Here is an 18,000-nt window from a genome sequence, read left to right as displayed (position 1 = left end):
TGTTGTTCAGAATAGATCACATCTCCCTCCCGCTTCATCCTTCTGACTCCAGCCAGCCTCTCAGGGCCAGTTCCGCCTTCTTCAGCGTCAACTCATTCTTGTTAAGCCTTTAAAATGTAAACAAATGAGTGTCAGGCACGGCAGCTCACACCTGTAATCCTAGCTACTCAGAAGGCTGAGGTCTGAGGATCACGGTTCAAAGCCAGCCTGGGCAGGAAAATTTGTGATGGAAGTGGCACTGTGGCTCAAGCAGTAGAGCACTTGCCTTGAGCTGAAGAACACAGGGACAGCGCCCAGGCCCAGAGTTCAAGCCCCACGACCGACCAAAAAAAAAAATTAAATGAGCATCGTTTGAGACAAGTCCGTGCCCCTTCTCCCGAGGGCGGTGGAGTGTAGGCACTGTGAAGGTCTGCAGTGGGAGATTGGAAGCTCGTCAGTGACGGAGCTGGCTTTCTCTCCCTCTGCCCTCCCTCTTCCTTCCCTCCCTCTTCTCTCTCCTTCCTTCATTCTTTCCTTCCTTCCCTTCCTTCCTTTCTCTACCCTTCCCTCTTTTCCTCCCCTTGTCCCCCTCCTCCCTTCTTCTTATTGATCTTCCTCCTCTTCTACCTTCCTCTCTCCCTCCTCTGGGTCTATCACACCCCCCCCCTTACCCATGTTTGGGGGGGAAATGAGCCTTCTGGTTTGCTTGATGTTCCTTTCCAGAAAAAAGCAGCAAATGACTGATGTCTTTGTAGGGGGTGCGGGAGGGGGTGGGCTCAGAGCAATCTCTGCCGACTGGAAAGCAGCTTCACATTTTAATCTGATTTCCTCACAGGTTGGAGGATGGGAGAGCAAGGACGAGGGGATGAAAGGCTTGATTTTCTGAGCTCTTGCATCTTTTACCAACAACCAGGCTAATGCTGTCCAGGATGCCTAGCAGCAGGCAACAGGAATGTGTGCATAGAACGAATTTCTGAAGGATGAAACAGTGCTCACCTTCACTCAAATTACGCTTGACATCAGATTTCCTGTATGTACAGACTTCTGTGTGCTACTGAATGATGGGAGAAAGAGGACTACCGGCCAACTAGAAAAACATACACACATATTCCTGTGTGTTGCGTGTGTGCACATGTGCAGACGCGTGTGCATGTATGGCTGCTGCTATGAAACTCCCTAGGTCTCATCCATCAGCCTTATTAAAACAAAACTTCACTGTGATATTTAGTTTTTGTAAAACTGTGCTAACTACAAAATGAATGACCTTTCTGCTAAGAGCTTTTTTATGTTGTGCTGAATAGCTTTGCTTCTGCCAAGAGAGCTGTATCTCGTAACTACAGAAAGGCAGAGTCATGGGGCCTTTGGACCGAGCCCATGACTCTGTTGGGGTGGGGGAAGGGTTGAGTGTGGCAAATTAAGCATTTTAGAATAGGATGGTTTGGGTTTCAGGGTTCAAGTTATGTCAACAAACATAATATGCCCTAAAATGCTTTCCTTTTGCTTGATTTCCAAAGTGCAAGGGAAACAACACTACTGCTATTTTTATGGCTGTATTTCTGGCATCCATCTCAAAGATCACATTTACCTTTATATGTCTCATAAACAGCTATTTTATACATATCTGTATGGTCTTTAAAAATGTATATTAGTGCCAGGTACCAGTGGCTCAAAGCCTGTAATCCTAGCTTGTCAGGAGGCTGAGATCTGAGAATCACAGTTCAAAGCCAGCCTGGGCAGGAAAAGTCCATGAGACTGTCATCTCCAATTGATCACAAAAAGCCGGAAGTGAAACTGTGGCTCAAGTGGGAGAGTACCAGCCTTAAGCAAAACTGCTCAGGGACAGCACCCAGGTCCCAAGTTCAAGCCCCAGTACTGACACACATACAAAAAAAAAAAAAAGGTGGGGGGGAAGGAAGGAAAGAAGGAAGGAAGGAAGGAAGGAAGGAAAGAAGGAAGGAAGGAAGGAAGGAAAGAAGGAAGGAAGGAAGGAAGGAAGGAAGGAAGGAAGGAAGGAAGGAAGGAAGGCAGGAAGGCAGGAAAGGAATTTGAACCATTAAGATGCCTGCCAAATATAAGTAGTTGCATTCACTCCAAAATAAACTAAATTATCTAATTAATATTTGTAGATTACTTTCCCCCGACACTACCTTATATTTAAATGTCTACCTGTTTTGTACCTTTGCACAAACACTAGTTAGAATTTTCAGGCCACAGGTTATTTCCCAACACTCAGCATCCGGGCTGGGGGTAACTTTCATTTTGTGGTTGTCTCTGTCCGTTTATTGAGCAGCCGGTTTGGGCAGCCATAATTATCTTCTTACTACTTTAAAGCTAAATGAACTTATGGGGGCACCAGTGGCTCATACCTGTAATCCTAGCTACTCAAGTGGCTGTTGAGGATTGTAGGTCTAAGCCAGCCTGGGCAGGAAATCTGTGAGACATATGTGTGCACGTGCATGTGTATGTGTGTGTGTGTGCGCGCGCGCGTGCACACGTGCCAGTTTTGGACCTTGAACTCAGGATCCGGGCACCGACCCTGAGCTTTTTTGCTCGAGGCCAGGGTTCCTGAGCCATAGCTCCATGTGATTTTTGGTGGTTAACTATAGAGAAGAGTCTCACAGCCTGGGCTGGCTATAAATTGTGATCCCCAGATCTCAGCCTCCTGAGTGGCTAAGATTACTGGCTTCCACAAGACTCCTATGTCCAATTAATCACCAAAAAGCCAAAAGTGGAGGTATGGATTGAGTGGTAGAGTGCCAGCTTTGAGCCAAAAAGCTAAATGACAGGGTCTAGGTCTTGGGTTTAAACCCTAGTACTGGCGTGCGTGTGTGTTTGCATGTATGTGAGTGTGTGCACGCACACACGCACACACGAACAAAACAAACTCCACCCCTGAAAAGTGGTAGAGATTTCTTATTCCAATACTTGCCAAAAAAAAAAAAAAAAAACTTCAACAGGAGGCTTTCGTGGAGATGGGCTGTAATGGGCACAGGGTTATTTTATACCCTCAAAGAGATCATTCAGAGAGCTACTTAGAGGGTTCAGAACAGAAGCAGAATAAAATGGAGCAACTCCCCCTTGCTGGTGAATTTCTGTTCCTCGTGACTGTGGTGCAGAGCTGAACTTGACTCCACACGAACCTGGAGCCCGGCTTCAGAGGTCACGTGATTGAGAGCGAGTAGAAATTCTTAGAACCCAGAGATGCATCATGTAAAACACACACTATTCCTGAAATCCTATTTACCCTTTCATACCTACTAATAGGGTTACTCTACATACTGTACACATCCTATTTATTTACTTACTTATTATTTTCAGGCACATTTTTATTAACACAACATTTTTCTCCTTTCAGGGGGGAAATAAACCAACTTTACACGAGGCTAGCAGTCCGCTACAACCCCCTAGTCTTCAACACTTTGATCTCTGGTGATTTTGTTTAAAAATAAAGCCTATTTTTTAAAAAAAAGTTTTTCAGATGTGATGTGTTCTGTCTGAATGTTTGCTAATAATTAAACAAATCTGAAAGGTTTAAAACATGTTTTTAAAAAAGAACAGTTGGGTATTTGGCATCTGATTCAATACTTTATTTCACAATTTAAGTCAAGGAGACAGGAAAAATGCACGTGGTGATTCTGTCTAGATTAGCTTCTGCGGGCTCGGTCGTGGACAGGAAGCGTAGGGCATGGAGAGCCAGTCGCTGCTTATTTAAACAGTTCACTGCTGGACACTGCCAACCACGCTAAGGAACGTACCTCAGAGGCCCACGGAAAAATCCAGAAGAAATCAGTTACTCTGTGTAACCAGTCTTTTTTAAAGGAACACTTCTTCTGGGGACACAGAGACAAAAACAAAATAATCCTATCTGCAGAACTTTCTGGAAAATGGCAATGCATGGCTCCTGCTGGTGATAACAAGTTTGATTTCTGTGTGCAATCGAAAGGAAATGTGATCTTTATTCGCCAGGCTGCCTCGTTTTCCTTCTGGGGAGTTAATGAGAAGCAGGGATCTGCACCTCGCCCATACGGTGGAGGTTCTTAATGACCGCGTTCAGACTCGGTCCCTGCTGTAGCCCACATTAACAGAGAGAAATGGCAGAGACAGCGGGCGGTGACCAAGGACAGGGCCGGGCATGGGACAGGGCCGGGCATGGGACAGGGCTGGCCTCACCCACGCCCGGAGAGAACTCTGCAAGCAGCTGTGTTTTCCTCAAACCGTGGCCTCTCTGCCTGCTATGTGGCTCACTATCGGGTATAAAACACATAAAACAGTTTCCTTGGTCTTCTCCTTACTATGATCATGAAAGGAGGATATAACAGGAATTCGTTTATTATTTAAATCATGGTTCCAGGATATCAAGTATCTGCCTTGTCAGACAGAGACAACTATAGAACGGATCCTTTCTGTCTGACTGCTGGAGATCTAACATTGACGTTCAACAACAGTGGCTTTATTTATCTTAAAAAGATTTTTGACTAGTCATCTGGGAAACAAGTGAAATGTTTGTGACGCTCTTGTAAATTATAATTTTTTAAAGTAAATCATCTTTCGGGTGTCAGCAGTTTGTGCCTCTGTAATCCTAACTACTCGTGAGGCTTGTATCTAGAGGATCAAGGTTCAAAGCCAAACCAGGCAGAAAAGGCCTTAAGATTCCATTTCTAAAATAACAAACAAAAATCAGGACTGGAGGTATGGCACACATGATAGAATATCCGCCAAGCAATTTGAGAAGTCCTGAGTTCGAACCACCAGAAAAGAAAAAAAAAGGAGTAAATAATCCAGTCAAAGTCATTTTTGTCAGATTTAGTCAGAAGAAATCAGTCTGGGTAAAACTAAAGGATCCTAATTCATTCTAAATAGGGCAAGATAACAAATCAAGGTATCATAGCCACAGAAAATAGAGAAATAGTAAAAGACAGAAAGAGGGCCTTTTACATGCCAGGCCTGTGCTCTACCACCGGGCTAGCTCCCCACAGAAACAGTAAACTTCATATTCTCAACGTTCATTCTCATTCAACAAATATATTCACCCACGAGTCATGTGAGTACAAGAGTCAACCCTTATTTGAAAAGTAAAAAAGAAAAGGAAAGAGGAAGAGAAAAGAAACCTTCAAATGATTTTGGGCCCGAGTCACTTGGCGTTGCATGAGGAAAGAGAAACGTTAACCATTCGGACAAAGTGGACGATAGACCTGGGAGGAGAAGGTGGGACAGCGTGAGGTGACCTTGGTTTTGTTTGTTGTTTGGTTTAAATATACTGGCAGAAACCTGAAAGGAATCCATCTTACGTGGGTTTCTAAATTCAGTGATTTTGCTTTTCAGTGCAAAAACCCCAGCCACATGAGCCACCTTGAGACACCTTGCCTTCTTTTGGCTTAAGGAGCGGAGGAGGCGAGGTCTGTGCGATCCCAAGCGCTCCCCCACCCACTCTCTGGTGCTTGTCATTACTTGCACTGTGTTCTCCGTTGTCAGGGGAAGTCAGACCGAGAGCTCACAACATAAAGAAACATTTATTCCCTTCATCTATTTTTTTAAGTGACATTTTTGTCTTCTCTTTTTTGCCAATTAATTTTTTTTAATCTTTAAAAACAAAGTATGACTTTATGCCGCACCATCGGCACCAGCGAAATCAGACGTGACAACCCAGCCTGTCCCCAGAGACGGACGAACGAGCTTCTAAGCCCTGGCGACACATCGGTCCCACCTCCTTCCTCTGAGGGATGATGGCTCCACTTTGCTGGGAAATGTGGTAATATGGAGATGGTCTAAAGAAACCAGGACCTTGGGGGTACAAAACAGTAGTAAACTGAGTTTTATGAGTTTCTATCACAAGCTTATAAAATGCTTTACTTGAAACAACCACTGAGCTGGAAAAAACTCAGGAAAAATGACCCCAAATGCCGTGTGAACACTCATAAATCTATCCCTTCTTCCCATCGCCCAGACACGCGGGGCCTCCCACCCAAGTCCTCCGCAAACTTCCCTCCGCTTCACAGCAACGTGGCCGCCCGTGTGGACTGAGGGCCCCGTGTCCAACACCCGCGCCGGGCGTGCAAGATCATCACGCAAGCTGACAAGCCAGCGGGCCCCAGAACATTCTAGAAGTCTGATGACGGCTCAGACACACTGGCCATTAGCCACAAAGGAGAAACAACCCTCCTTTGCCCCCCTCTCCCCCAGGCAAAGGGACATCCTGAGCAGAGCACTCTGGGAGATTTCAAAAGATGGCTGTTCAGGTTGGAAGGCTGTCCCGTCCACAGACACTCAGTTGAATATTTTGGTTGTGTACAGACACTACTTACCTGGGACAAGCCTAAATGCACAGACGCCGTCTCGGATATGTACATGATTTTGCCATCAGACGCTACCACAAAAACGAATCCATCCAAAGTCTGTAGAGAGAAAACAGTGTCAGGGGGAGTGAAGGTAGCTCTCCACCCTCATTAAGTAGGACAGGCTGTGAGGGAGCTCCGTGGTGGATTGCGTGCTTAGCCTGGCCAACCCCTGGCTACCTGGGCACACATGTATATATACTTATTTACATATATGCTTGTATATATGTGCATATGTGTAGACACGCGTATCCCTATTTATACACACTTGCATGTGTATGTGTGTATGCATAGATCTATGCACACATGCACATCCAGTCTATTTCCACACACACGTGCACACACACACTTGTTAACATACAGTAAAAAAAAGGAGCCGGAGCCAGGAGAGCTGCAGGCAGCCTTACATACTTGAGGTGCATTTCCCAGGCCAGACTCTCAAATGCTTTTAAAGCACTTTGAAAAACAGTCTCACATCCACATCACAAAATCATGCCAAACACGGGAGAGTTCCTAGCGCACTCACTGTGGAGTGGAGGAGCTTTATAGTTTGGGCTTATTTGAGCACTCAGTACAAATCCGGAGTTCTATGGTTCTTAGGGGAACATCTGCCCCTCTATAAACCATTTAACGTCGTAATTGGCAATCATTTGCACCATGAGGACATCACCTAATGTGCCACAATTTCCTAGTTACCCCTAAGTACCATTGGAATAATAAATTCCGACCACTCCCTAGAAAATAAAACAAAATAGTCAAAGATTTTACCAGACTTAGGTCTACAATATTAACTATGTAGACTTTGTACGAGATCAAATAACCTTGGCTAAATTCAAGGAGAAAGAGTAGCGATTTCTGGAAAACTTAACACTACTGAAACACTACTGAAATGCAGAACTTTTTTTTTTTTGCCTCAATCTTCCTAACCCTCTAAAAAAGAAAGTGGAAATTAAAGAGAGGGGATTCAGAAACTATGTGTCAAGGATAAAAACACTAAGTATTTATTTATTCACTCATATTTTAGATTCAATACTAAAGAAAAGTAATTTTTTAAAAAACCTATACAAGTCACAGTACTGTACCTATAAAAATATTCCAAATTTCTGGCTACAAATTCTATTTTTACAGTATCTAATCAAAACGAGATCACCTTTGTGTTTCCTAAAAACCCCCTCTGAAAGGGGGCAAGTAAAGATGCGGTAGATGCGAAACTGAAGATATTCTTACATAGTGCTGTCTAAATACAATTTGTTAAATTTTTCTATTTATTTATTTTTTTACCTTTGCTTTTGCTTAGATTGAAAGCAACATTCTGGTTATAAACCTTACTTGCCTGCAGGTTTCTAACTTAACTACAAAGTATTTTCCCAGCAACTATCAGAAATACAAACTATAAGGCAATTTTATTAAATATAAACTATAAACTATATAAACATCTCAGAAATATAAGCTATAAGGCAACTTTCAAAAGCCTACATCTGTTGACACATTTTGTGTCAAAATCATTAAAGATGTGTGAGAGGAAATCTCTCTCTCCCAATATGCAGGAAAATGAGTGGAGAAACTGTCCTAATTAAATCCTAAAAGCTGCTGGCAGTAGCTAAAATAATAATAATAACAATAATAACAATAATAAAGTTCTTAATGGAAAAAAAGTGGAGTATGCTCTCGTAGCTCCGAATGACCTAATTCGCTTCCACCTATAATAACGGCTAATACAGCCATCTCCGGAATTAATTAAATGTACAGTGGGGACGTGGGGGGTGTTGACTTTACCCGCCGGGTTTTCACTGAAGTTCCTGGCACTTTGTAGCCCTTGATATTAGTGTCATTTATAATCTGTCGGACTGTGAAACACTTCAGGGCTGGGAGCAAGCGCCTGGCAGCGGCCAACGGGGCTCAGAGAGCCCCTGGCGCTTCCCAGCGCCCGCATTTATAAAACCAATCACACCTAGACATTTGGGGCAAATGAGTTTGGGGGAAAAATCTGTTTGGTTTCTTTTCACCCAAAACGCACAGCTCGGGGCTGCTTTAGCAGCTCAGTCACAAAGCCTGCAGCCAACTTTTTTTTTTTTTAACGAAAGCATAAAATAGAGGGAGGAAATGCAAAATCGCTCTCTCTAGGTAAGGCATTTGTGGCTGCCAGAGACACACAACGAAGGGGGAAAGGAATTGGGTCTTTGATGAAATGTTGGTTGCCAGCTGGCATGGGCCACTGATCTGGAAGTGGCCTTGGTGCCCAGTGAGCCTCTTCCTTGCCTTCCGTGAAAACGCAACAGGCTCTCACGAACCGGCCCTACAACCTGCCCAGGTGGCCTCTGAGCCCCCCCCCCCCCCCCGGAGCCCAGGAGCCCTCTGCTAAACCTCCCTGAGTCTCAGCTTGTTTCTTAGAATAAAATGGAGTTAAAAAAATAGAACGTACTGGGGCTGGGAAGGTGGCTCAGTGGTAGAGCGCTTGCCTTTCATGCATGAGGCCCTGGGTTCGATTCCTCAGCACCACATAAGCAAAAGGAAAAAAAGCTGGAAGTGGCGCTGTGGCTCAAGTGGTAGAGGGCTTGCCTTGAACTGAAGAGCTGAGGGACAGCGCCCAGGCCCAGAGTTCAGGCCCCACGACCGGACCTCCCCCCCCCCGCCCCCCAAAAAATAGAACGTACCGTAGGTGAGTGATGGAGTCAGAGGATGATGTTTTGAAAAGAATTTGGCTTTGAGAAAACTCAAGTACTGAGTGGTGGTGGCTCACGCCTGTCATCCTAGCTACTCAGGAGGCTGAGAGCTAAGGATCTCAGTGCCAAGCCAGCCTGGGCAGGAGAGCCCTTGAGACTCTTATCTCCAATTAACTACCCCCCAAAAGCCAGAAGTGGAGCTACCACTTGAGCAAGGGGCAGAGCAACAGCCTTCAATGACAGGGGAAAGTACCAGGGCCCTGAGTTCCTGCCCCAGTGGGTGTACACACACACACACACACACACACACACACACACCACACACACACACACACACACACACACACACACACACACACACACACACACACACACACACACACACACACACACACACACACACACACACACCAAGTACTGTCATTATTCCGTTTTTGGCACTGTCTCTGCCTGAGTATAACCTCTGCAAACACACACAATGGCCCAAGGCTGAGCGTGAGGTTCCTGCTTTCTGAGTTCCCGAACAGCCAGAAGGTCGGTCAGAAAAGACTTAAGTCCCACTCAGGGGTGCGAGTGCCCCTCCCCAGTTGGCTTTACCTGCAGCAAGTGAGACCCCAGCTCCTTGGCAACACTGTCCAGGGGCCCGGGCCGGCTGGGCTGGCCCCATGCATCTCCCAAACCTAGACGAGGAAATAAATAAAACACACAGTAAACAGCGGCGCCCAGCCGGAGGCCGAGGACCTCGCAAGCCAGCCACACGCAGGACCTCCGGCTGCACACACCAGATCACAGAAGGAGGCTCCCAGCCTCCTCTGCCCGCAGGTCATGGCCGTCTGCACCCCATCCGTGGCTGGAGGAGGAATTTCCTCGGAGAACTCTGGCCTGGCCCGGGGCCTGCGCTCCCATGGGGGACTCCACGTGCTCCCCAGTGCTGACAGTGCCATCTGATTGGAAATGCCACAAAGTAATCTAATTTGCTTTGAAATTGACCATCCTGGAAGCCAGTGGAGGGCATCGATTTGACCCCTAATCCCCGACAACCTTCTCTCTCTGCCTCCCTTCTGGGACAGGAAAGTAGAAAAAGGTCTTCAAGCAGGCTCCCCAGGAGCTCTGCCCCCCCACTTCCCACCCCAGAGCTCCTGCCTGGGTGAACTTCCTAAGGGCAAATTCTAAACCTAGCAGCAATGGCGGGGAGGGGGACATGGTTGGACCACAGGCGGGCGCTTTCTGCTCTAAACAATCAGGGCCCTGGGCTTCTCCACTGGACCCCTTAGGACTCCTAAACCCCACTTCTCCAATGCCACCTTGGGCTGCAAAATTGCACCCAGTAAAAGAGAACCAAGCATAATGTACCTTCTTCCCTCCCTCTTTTGTCCCTCCCTCCTTCCCCCTCTCTCCCTGCACCCTTGGGCCAGCCGCTGTGGCCCTGGATAGCCTGGGCTTTCTCCAGCACGACCCACCAAGGAGGAAGTGCGGAAGCGGATGTGGGGGCTGGACCACCAACCCCCAGCAGTGTGGGGTGGCCAAAGCGGAGACCCAGGCTGTCTGGCCTGTGCGCCAAGCCCCCATCTCAGAGAACTCCCCACCCTGCCGGGCAGTGGCTCAGCGTCTGTCCAGCAGCCCGGCTGTTTACCTGCAGGTGACCCCAGGGTGTCGCTGACACCTCATCCTCACCTGCCACCACTTCCTGTGGGTGAGGATCGGGGAGCAGGGGTCCAAGCCCAGCCTGCACCTGCCCTGCCACGTCAGGCTCCGCTGCCACCACCGAGACTCTGGGGTGCAGGAAGCACCCTCAAGTGGGCAGCCTGGAATGGGTTCCCCCACCCCGCATGGGCTCCCTGGCCGCCTCCACTCCAGGAGACAAATCAGAGGCTTTGGTAGACATTCCTACTGCTGGGAAGCTTACAAAAAGAAGAATGACTTTTTATTTCTGGGGACGGCGGTGGGAATCCGGGGCTGGCTCGGGTCTCCCCACATAGCAGCTAATGTCCACTCATCCAATCTCTCCAAAACTACGCCGCTCGAAGCCCCTCCGCTTCCACCGCAGAAAATCCTAATCGGAACCCTAACTGCTGAAAATCCAAGCATGGCCACCCTGCACCCAGCAGCACGAGGGGTGCCCTCAGACACAGTTCCAGTCAGATGGTGGAGGCGGCCTTTATTCCATTTCAACAGCAGGGGGAAAAGTGAAACTTGAGAACTAATTTATAAAGGAGTTGAGTAGGGAGAGGTGCCCACATTGCTCTTTCCTGCCTCTAGGCCCCATGGAGGGGTACAGGGGTTCAGGGAGTGCCCACCTGGGAGAGCCAGTGAGCTGGGGGAATTTTCGCCCAGGAAATGATCCCCCCTAAAACAGACACCTCTGCTGGACTCTTTCAAAAGAAAACCAGTACGGAAAGCCCTGCAGTAGCTTTGCTGCAACCCAAGAGTTTTCCATCGCTTCAAGAGACGTTGCTCCTTTAAGCTGCTGGTTCTTCTGTAACTTCCCAGCATGCCTCCATTCACAGGCAGAGTTGGGGCTGCCGACCTGGCTTGAGGGGGGCTGCTGAGACCCCTCGGGGCTGCTCTCCTGGGCCCTGCCAACTCTTGCATTAGCGCCGCTGTGGCAAGGGTTATGCATTCAGCCCGTGAAAAAATCAGCTTTGGGCTGAACGTGGAGACAGAATAAAGAAAAGGTTGTGACGGAAAGAATCGTCTTGATACTGTAAAGTGCTACTCACTGGCAAAAGGCAAAAAGTCAGGGGCCTGGCCTGTGAGTCCAGGGTGAGACCAACAAAGAGATTTATTTAACCAAAGCCGGGAGAGCCTATAAGCCTATAGGTGAAGATTCTCCTGGGGTAGCAGGGAGGACTTTGGAGCCGCTGGGGACCCCCGAGTTAGATTTTCCTGACAGGACAAGCTGGGGACCCCTGGGTTTCTGAAAGCCAGGAAAAATCAAGGTTGTAGAAAGCCACAGGGAGAAACTGAGGTAAGAGGAGAGGGAGCTGAGCTCAAACACCGATTCTGTCACTTCCTTCCCCTCTTGCTGCCCAGGCTTTGGGCTCTTGATTGCTATGATTTGAAACCTCAGATATTCCCTCCACAAGAAGCGCAGTGTGACGGCTCCACTCCGGGCCACTTGGCTGGTGGGTCAACAAACAGCTCATGATCCACGGGCTCTGGATACATCTGCAGATGTAGGCCACAGACCCAAACACAGGACCCAGAAATAAGAGCGTTTGAGAGAAGGGGAGATGGTTTTTCTCTCTGCTGCCCCATTCAAATGTAAGGATGAGGAGGGTGGGACTCAGAGTTCTTCACCAGGACTGTGGCTCTTGCCTCAAGAGTTAGGGCCCTGATTTTGGTGGAAATGTCAAGATGCACACATTTCCTCCCAGGTCGCACCCCATTTATATGGAAAACAAATGGCCTCAACACCGGGGAAGGGCTGTCCTCACCCTCACCCTACCACAAAGAGCTCAGGATCCCTCCCAACAGAAGCAGCCTCTCTTTCCTCCAGGGGGGAGTGTGTGTGTGTGTGTGTGTGTGTGTGTGTGTGTGTGTGTGTGTGTGTGTGTGTGTGTGTGTGTGTGTGTGTGTGTGTGTGTGTGTGTGTGTGTGTGTGTGTGTGTGTGTCCAGCACCGGGACTTGAACTCAGAGCCCTAGGTACAGTCTGAGCTTTTGTGCGCAAGACTAGTGCTCTACCACTTGAGCCAGTGTCCGGCTCCTTCCTCTTAGCCACTTTGCAGGACCAGATCTCCAGCCGGTGCTCCAATCTTCACTTCTAGGCTCTAAACTGGGGGCTGGGGGTTCATGGGGAGTGCGACCTCTGGCCTGTTGCAAGCCACTGTGGATGCCAGGTGGCAAACGCTGGCAAAGCATTCCCAAGTCAAGAGAGTGTGAAGAGGAAGAGAGAAGGCAGGGCCTGCTGGGTGCTCTCCTGCTTCCATCCAAAAGCACGCCAGGCCTCTGTGCAAGCTGCCCACCTAGATCTCACCTACCCCACTAAAGCCACAGGGCCTGGGCCGGCCGGCTGGCCGGCCTCCAGGGTGGGCGAGCTGGGGGAGGGCTCCATCAGGGCTGCCGCACTGGGCAAGCCCATTAGAGGGTGTCATGGGGGAATTGGGGGCTGAAGCTACCTTCTTGATGCTCTAGGACCCCTCCCCAAGCTAATAAACCTCCTCTCTCAATGGCAGGACCCCTGTAAATCATCAGGATTTGGGGGTTCCCCAGACCATACCAGTCTGTCTCAGGCCTTACCTTTTCTGTTCTCTCCCAAGCCCCTCAAAAACGTCCTGGTTTTAATCAATTGACCCAGAAGCAGAAGAGCATGTGGGGGTGTGTAAAGGGGTGCTGGATAGGCAAGAAGAGCCCCCACCAACCAACTGGGCCAGGGAGGGAGCGGAGGCGGCTTAAGACTGGGTCAATGCACCCCACACATCTACACCACCCGCATGGTCACATACACTTGGGAAATACGGGTGCAGCTGCCAGGAGGAGCTCAGGGTGTGGGATGGGGTGTTCCCTTCTATCCCATGGGCCACTGGGTGCGTGGTGTGCGCCCTGCTCCAAGGCCGCCTTCAGCACTACGCTGAGGGGCAAGGGTGGGCTTCGGGACTGAGCTATGCCTTCCAGAGCCCACTCCACACCTTGGCAGCTTCAAAGGAGGGGCGGGGGGGGGAGCGCTGGGATGAAAGTATATTAATCTACAAACGCAAGCCTTTGTGCTAGAAAACACGACTTGGGACTGCCTAAGAAAGGCCTGCGGCTCTAGCTCCTCTGCCGCTCTAGACGCCTGTCATTTCACAAACCACCGCTAAGTTTCTTCAGCCAAGAATCCCGGATCAATCGGGCTCCTTCCCACCACACCAGGCAGGGACACAAAAGGGGTGCCATAGCGGAAGGGAAACCCAGAGGTTTCAGCTACTGGAATACTTCAGACTGGGAGTTGGTCTGTGTGTGTGAGGATAAAGAGTTTTCTGCTTTTAAGTAAAGGTTGGGATGGTGTGCTCCCTCCCTCCCTCACCGCTCTAGGGTGTTTCAGGTCTGTCCCCTGGAAAAGGGTCTCAAGGGGAAAGGACCCGGGGCCTGAGTTTCCAACTACCTGACAGTTAGTTGTAGGATTCGGAGGTCCAGAGGAAGTGCCACATCCTGCCCCCAAACCTCAGATCTAGGGGTGTTCTGGAGAATGAGTGTGGCCCAGGCAATGTGCCCACAGTGCCTACGGTTGGTCGGGAGCAACCAGTTTGCCTGCTCTGGGCTCTGGAGCCCTGGGCCGCTGGGTGCAGTCCGTTAAGCCCAACTACCGAGCTGCGATTGTTCAATGCCTCCTGTTCTCCACCTCACCCCATGTTTCCATTTCCAGACCTTGTTGCTTACTAGCTCTCTACTGCACCCTGACGAACTCTGGGTTCGCAGATCAATGTTGAAAGAGAAAATGGACACCCAGAAAACAGCGGGCTTTTAGAGTATGGTGGAAATTGACCCCCTCCTTGTTTAAAAGCTCCCCCCACCCCCGCCGGTGCCCGGTGAACACCAGGAGTTTGCAGGACAGAGTGACTGGAATAGATTCCCTCCTCTGCCCCAAGATCTTCCCATCGGGGGCACACGTGCACCCAAACACAACGCATAGAACCCAAATTCCACCCATTTTACAAAGAATGAGGTTGAGTAACGCCAGGTGACAGCAGAACCTCCAAACTACCTGTAAAATACAAAAACCAAGCATTCTCCAAATCAGAGAACTCCCTTTTGCCGGGCAGCAGACCCTCTGAGTTGGGCCTCGGCCTCAAGAACGGCAGGCACCAGGCGGGTTGTTCTGATTGTGAGGGCTGGTCTGATGATTCCCACCCTTCCTCATTTTCCAACCCCCACAGTCCTAAAATGGTCTCTAGATTCTTCTTTACCCAAGATCCTGCTTGGGCCAGGTTGGGTAAAACCTCCCTTGGCAGGTGGGTGCCACTCAATAACTCTCCCTTTGGAAGCTGGGAGCGATTTGGGGGTTCCAGCGATTTTCGGGTTCCTGTCCCTGCTCAGGCTGGCCTTGATTCTAAAATCGAGGTAGGGCCACTGCCTTCACCAGGCTCAGAGTAAATCTGGGATCCCTAAGAACAAGTTAAATCCATGAAGAGGCCCCTTGTGCCCCCACCGCAGAGTTCCTCAAGTTAGGCAAGGACGTCACTTTGCAAAATGGAGGTTTTTCTAGACGTATCTTCTCTTTGCCCTGGACTCTCAGATTTACAACTCTGCCCCGCACACCGCCAGCTCCAAGAGAGCGAGCGGACAGCTGCTCCAGTCCGGACAGCGGCTCTGCAGGATGTGGGCCTGGGGTGGGGTGGGGGTGGGGGGGGTAGAAGTTGACCCTTTCCCCCAGTTAGACGCCACAGGTTTAGAGCCATTTCCAGAAAGCCAGAGCCAGAGTCTCCGGCGTTATTCTCTGGGAAGAGGGAGCTGGCCGCTCCGCGGGGAGGGAAGCCCCGGAACGCGGCTCTGAACACAGCCCAACAAGCCTCCCACCCCCCAGCCAGGAGCCCGCGCTCACACCGGACCCCGCAGGCACCCCAGGCCAGTGTCAGCCGGCGTCCTATGGGAGAACACGTAAGACACTTCTCGATTTTTCTTTTTAGCAGCCTTCCCAGGCAACTTTCCCAAGCCAGCATGGCTTGTGCGTTCCTCTTTGGGTAGCCCTCTCCCGAGGGTCATCTCAGCCGCATTCGGGATCCTTCACAACCAATGCTTTTTACCCTTCTCACCATTTATTCTTTTGCTTTCTGACACAAACCAAAAACCAAGCCGCGCACAGCAGGGGGCCGGGGAGGCCACGCTCGGCGCCCGGTCCGGTTCCACACCTGATTTTGTAGCACGCGGAGGGGGCGCGCGGCCCAGCGGCCACTCCCACGACCCCGCGCCCGGGTGGGAAGGAGACGCGCAGCCCGAGGACACCGGATTCCACGTGCATTTCTGCTGAAAACGCCGGCTGCGGAGGGCTCCCTCTACGTCGCGGGCCAGGGACCGGGAGGGCAAATAAGCGAATAAGCGACCCGCCAGCGCCAGCCACCCCCGGCGGCCGGGCTGGGGCAGGGGGCCCCGGGGACGCGCGCCGGGCCCCCCACCCGGAGCCCAGGAGGAGAGCGCACAGCTCGGCTGTGGGGAGGGGGGACTCCCTCCGAGGCCGCCCTTGGTTCTGGGGGCGCCCCGGGGCTCCGAGTCCTCCGGCGATCGCTCCCAGGCCCACGGCGCCTGGAGAGCCGAGGCCGCAGCCGGCCCCAGGCCGGGTCGGAGGGAGAGGGCGGAAAACGCAACTTCAGAGCGAGAGGCGAGCGCGGGGCGGGCGCGGGAGAGCGTGCGGCTTCCGGGGCGACCGCGCGGCCGGGGCCGCGGAACACCTGTCGCCCGTCCGCCCGCGACCCGCAACCCTCTCCGGGCGACGGGCGCGGCGGCGGCGGCGTCTCCCCGCGGCTTGGCTCCCGCGCGCGGCTCCGGACGCCGACGCGGCCTCGAGGCTCCACGGCCTGGAGATCCTGCCGCGCCCCGGGCGGACCCCGCGGGCCCGCCGCTCGGGGCCCGCCGTCCCCGGCTGAGGCGGGCAGAGGCTGGGCCGGGAGAGCCCACCCGCAACCCCACCGTGTCCGCGACCCGCGCTCGCCCTCCTCCCGCGGACCCCGGCTCGGGGCGCCGTGGGCCCCGCCGCCCTCCGCCGATCCGGAACCAGAACGGGCCCTGCTCCGGTCCGGGGTCCTCGCTTTTCTCCCCCGTGGCGTCCCGGCTCACCCAGCTCCGGTCTTCCACCCAACCTCGATCTTCGCTCGCTCGCTGGGAAGGGGACCGGCCCTGAGCCCGGAGCCCCCGGCGCCCCGGCCTCCCCGCTGCCGGGCACCTCCACCTTCCCCAGGAAGACAGGGACGCCAGCAAGTCACGGAGGAAGGAGAAGCAGAAGAAGATACAGGAAGGAAGGGCGAGGGGAGGAGAGGAGAGGAGGGGAAACAAAACAAAACGAAGACGAACAGGAGTGGAGGGACATAGAGAGTCGGAGGAGGAAGAAAGAAGAGGAAGAAAACGAGAAGAGGAAGAAGTGGAGAAGGAGAGGAGGAGGAGGAAGAACGATGACAAGAGAGGATGAAAAGGAGGCTGACAGAGGCAGGAAGAGAAGAAAATGCAAACGCGGAGGGAAAGAGGACCGCTGGCTGTGTCGGCGGGGGACCGCCGGCCCCTGAAACAACTCTTGGCTTGCAACTGCTCTGCCACGGGCCGAGGGATGGCTCCACCGCCTGGGCCGCCCCGGCCCCGGCCCCGGCCCCGGCGCAGCCCCCGCGGACGCGCTGACCCCGGCGGGGAGCCCGAGCGGCCGCCCACCCGAGGCCTCACCTTCCGGGAAGACGGCGCGCATCTTCAGGTAGCTCGTGGTGAGTCTGATGATGGACGCTTTGTCCAGCTGGGAGGTGATGGCCGACGGCAGCGGGAGCAGCTTGGCCAACTCATAGAACTCGCCATTTTCCTTCTCCCTCCTGGTCTTGGCCGCATTTTTGGACTTCTCCTTCATCGCGCCTCGGGTCTGGGCATATTAAGACCCCGCCGCGCTCCAGGCCCGCGGAGCTGCGCTGGGGCCGCGGCTGCCGGGAAGCCGGGGCCGGGCGATCCCGGGGAGCCCGCCGCGGGCAGGTGCGCGGGCCCGGCCCGGAGCCCCCGCGGCGCCTCCGAGCGCGCCGCGCGTCCCGAGCCCGGCGCAAAGCCGCGGCGCCGCGCCGTCTCCGCCGGCCGCTCGGGGGCCGGGCCGTCCGGCGGGGCTCGGGGCTCGGCGTCCTGCTCGATCCGCGTGTTCCGCCTTCCGGCCTCCTGGCCGTCCCTGCCTCGTCTTCCCTCAGGGTGCGGGGGAACGGCGAGGGCGCGGCGGTACGGTTTACTCCGCCACCGAGCGCTCGCACCTGTGGCCGCGGGGCCTCTCCGGATCAGAGGGCGGCGGCGGCGGCGGCGGCCGCGGAGCCATGGAGCGGGGGCCGGGCGGGCGCACGAGGACGGAGCCCGGCGCGCTTTCCGGCCCTCCTTCGCC

The 18,000-nt window shown here is 52.5% G+C and overlaps 1 protein-coding gene across 1 annotated transcript in view; it reads right to left on the bottom strand.

Annotated features, from left to right (window-relative positions):
• Positions 1 to 17,599, bottom strand: part of Sim2 (SIM bHLH transcription factor 2) — a 40,814-nt gene extending 23,215 nt beyond the window's left edge. The window contains exons 1-3 of the mRNA XM_070030658.1: positions 17,319 to 17,599; positions 9,572 to 9,654; positions 6,282 to 6,371 (exon numbers count right to left, since the gene is read on the bottom strand). Coding sequence (XP_069886759.1) covers positions 6,282 to 6,371; positions 9,572 to 9,654; positions 17,319 to 17,493 — 348 coding nt within the window. The 5' untranslated portion in view covers positions 17,494 to 17,599. The remainder of the gene's footprint in view (positions 1 to 6,281; positions 6,372 to 9,571; positions 9,655 to 17,318) is intronic.
• Between the last annotated feature and the right edge of the window lie 401 nt (positions 17,600 to 18,000).

This window comes from Dipodomys merriami, unplaced genomic scaffold, assembly GCF_024711535.1.
Source record: "Dipodomys merriami isolate MVZ:Mamm:240054 unplaced genomic scaffold, mDipMer1.0.p SCAF_2, whole genome shotgun sequence".
In the NCBI taxonomy this organism is placed as follows: domain Eukaryota; kingdom Metazoa; phylum Chordata; class Mammalia; order Rodentia; family Heteromyidae; genus Dipodomys; species Dipodomys merriami.
Note: the sequence above shows the minus strand (reverse complement) of the source record. Positions and strands in the feature narration are given on the sequence as shown.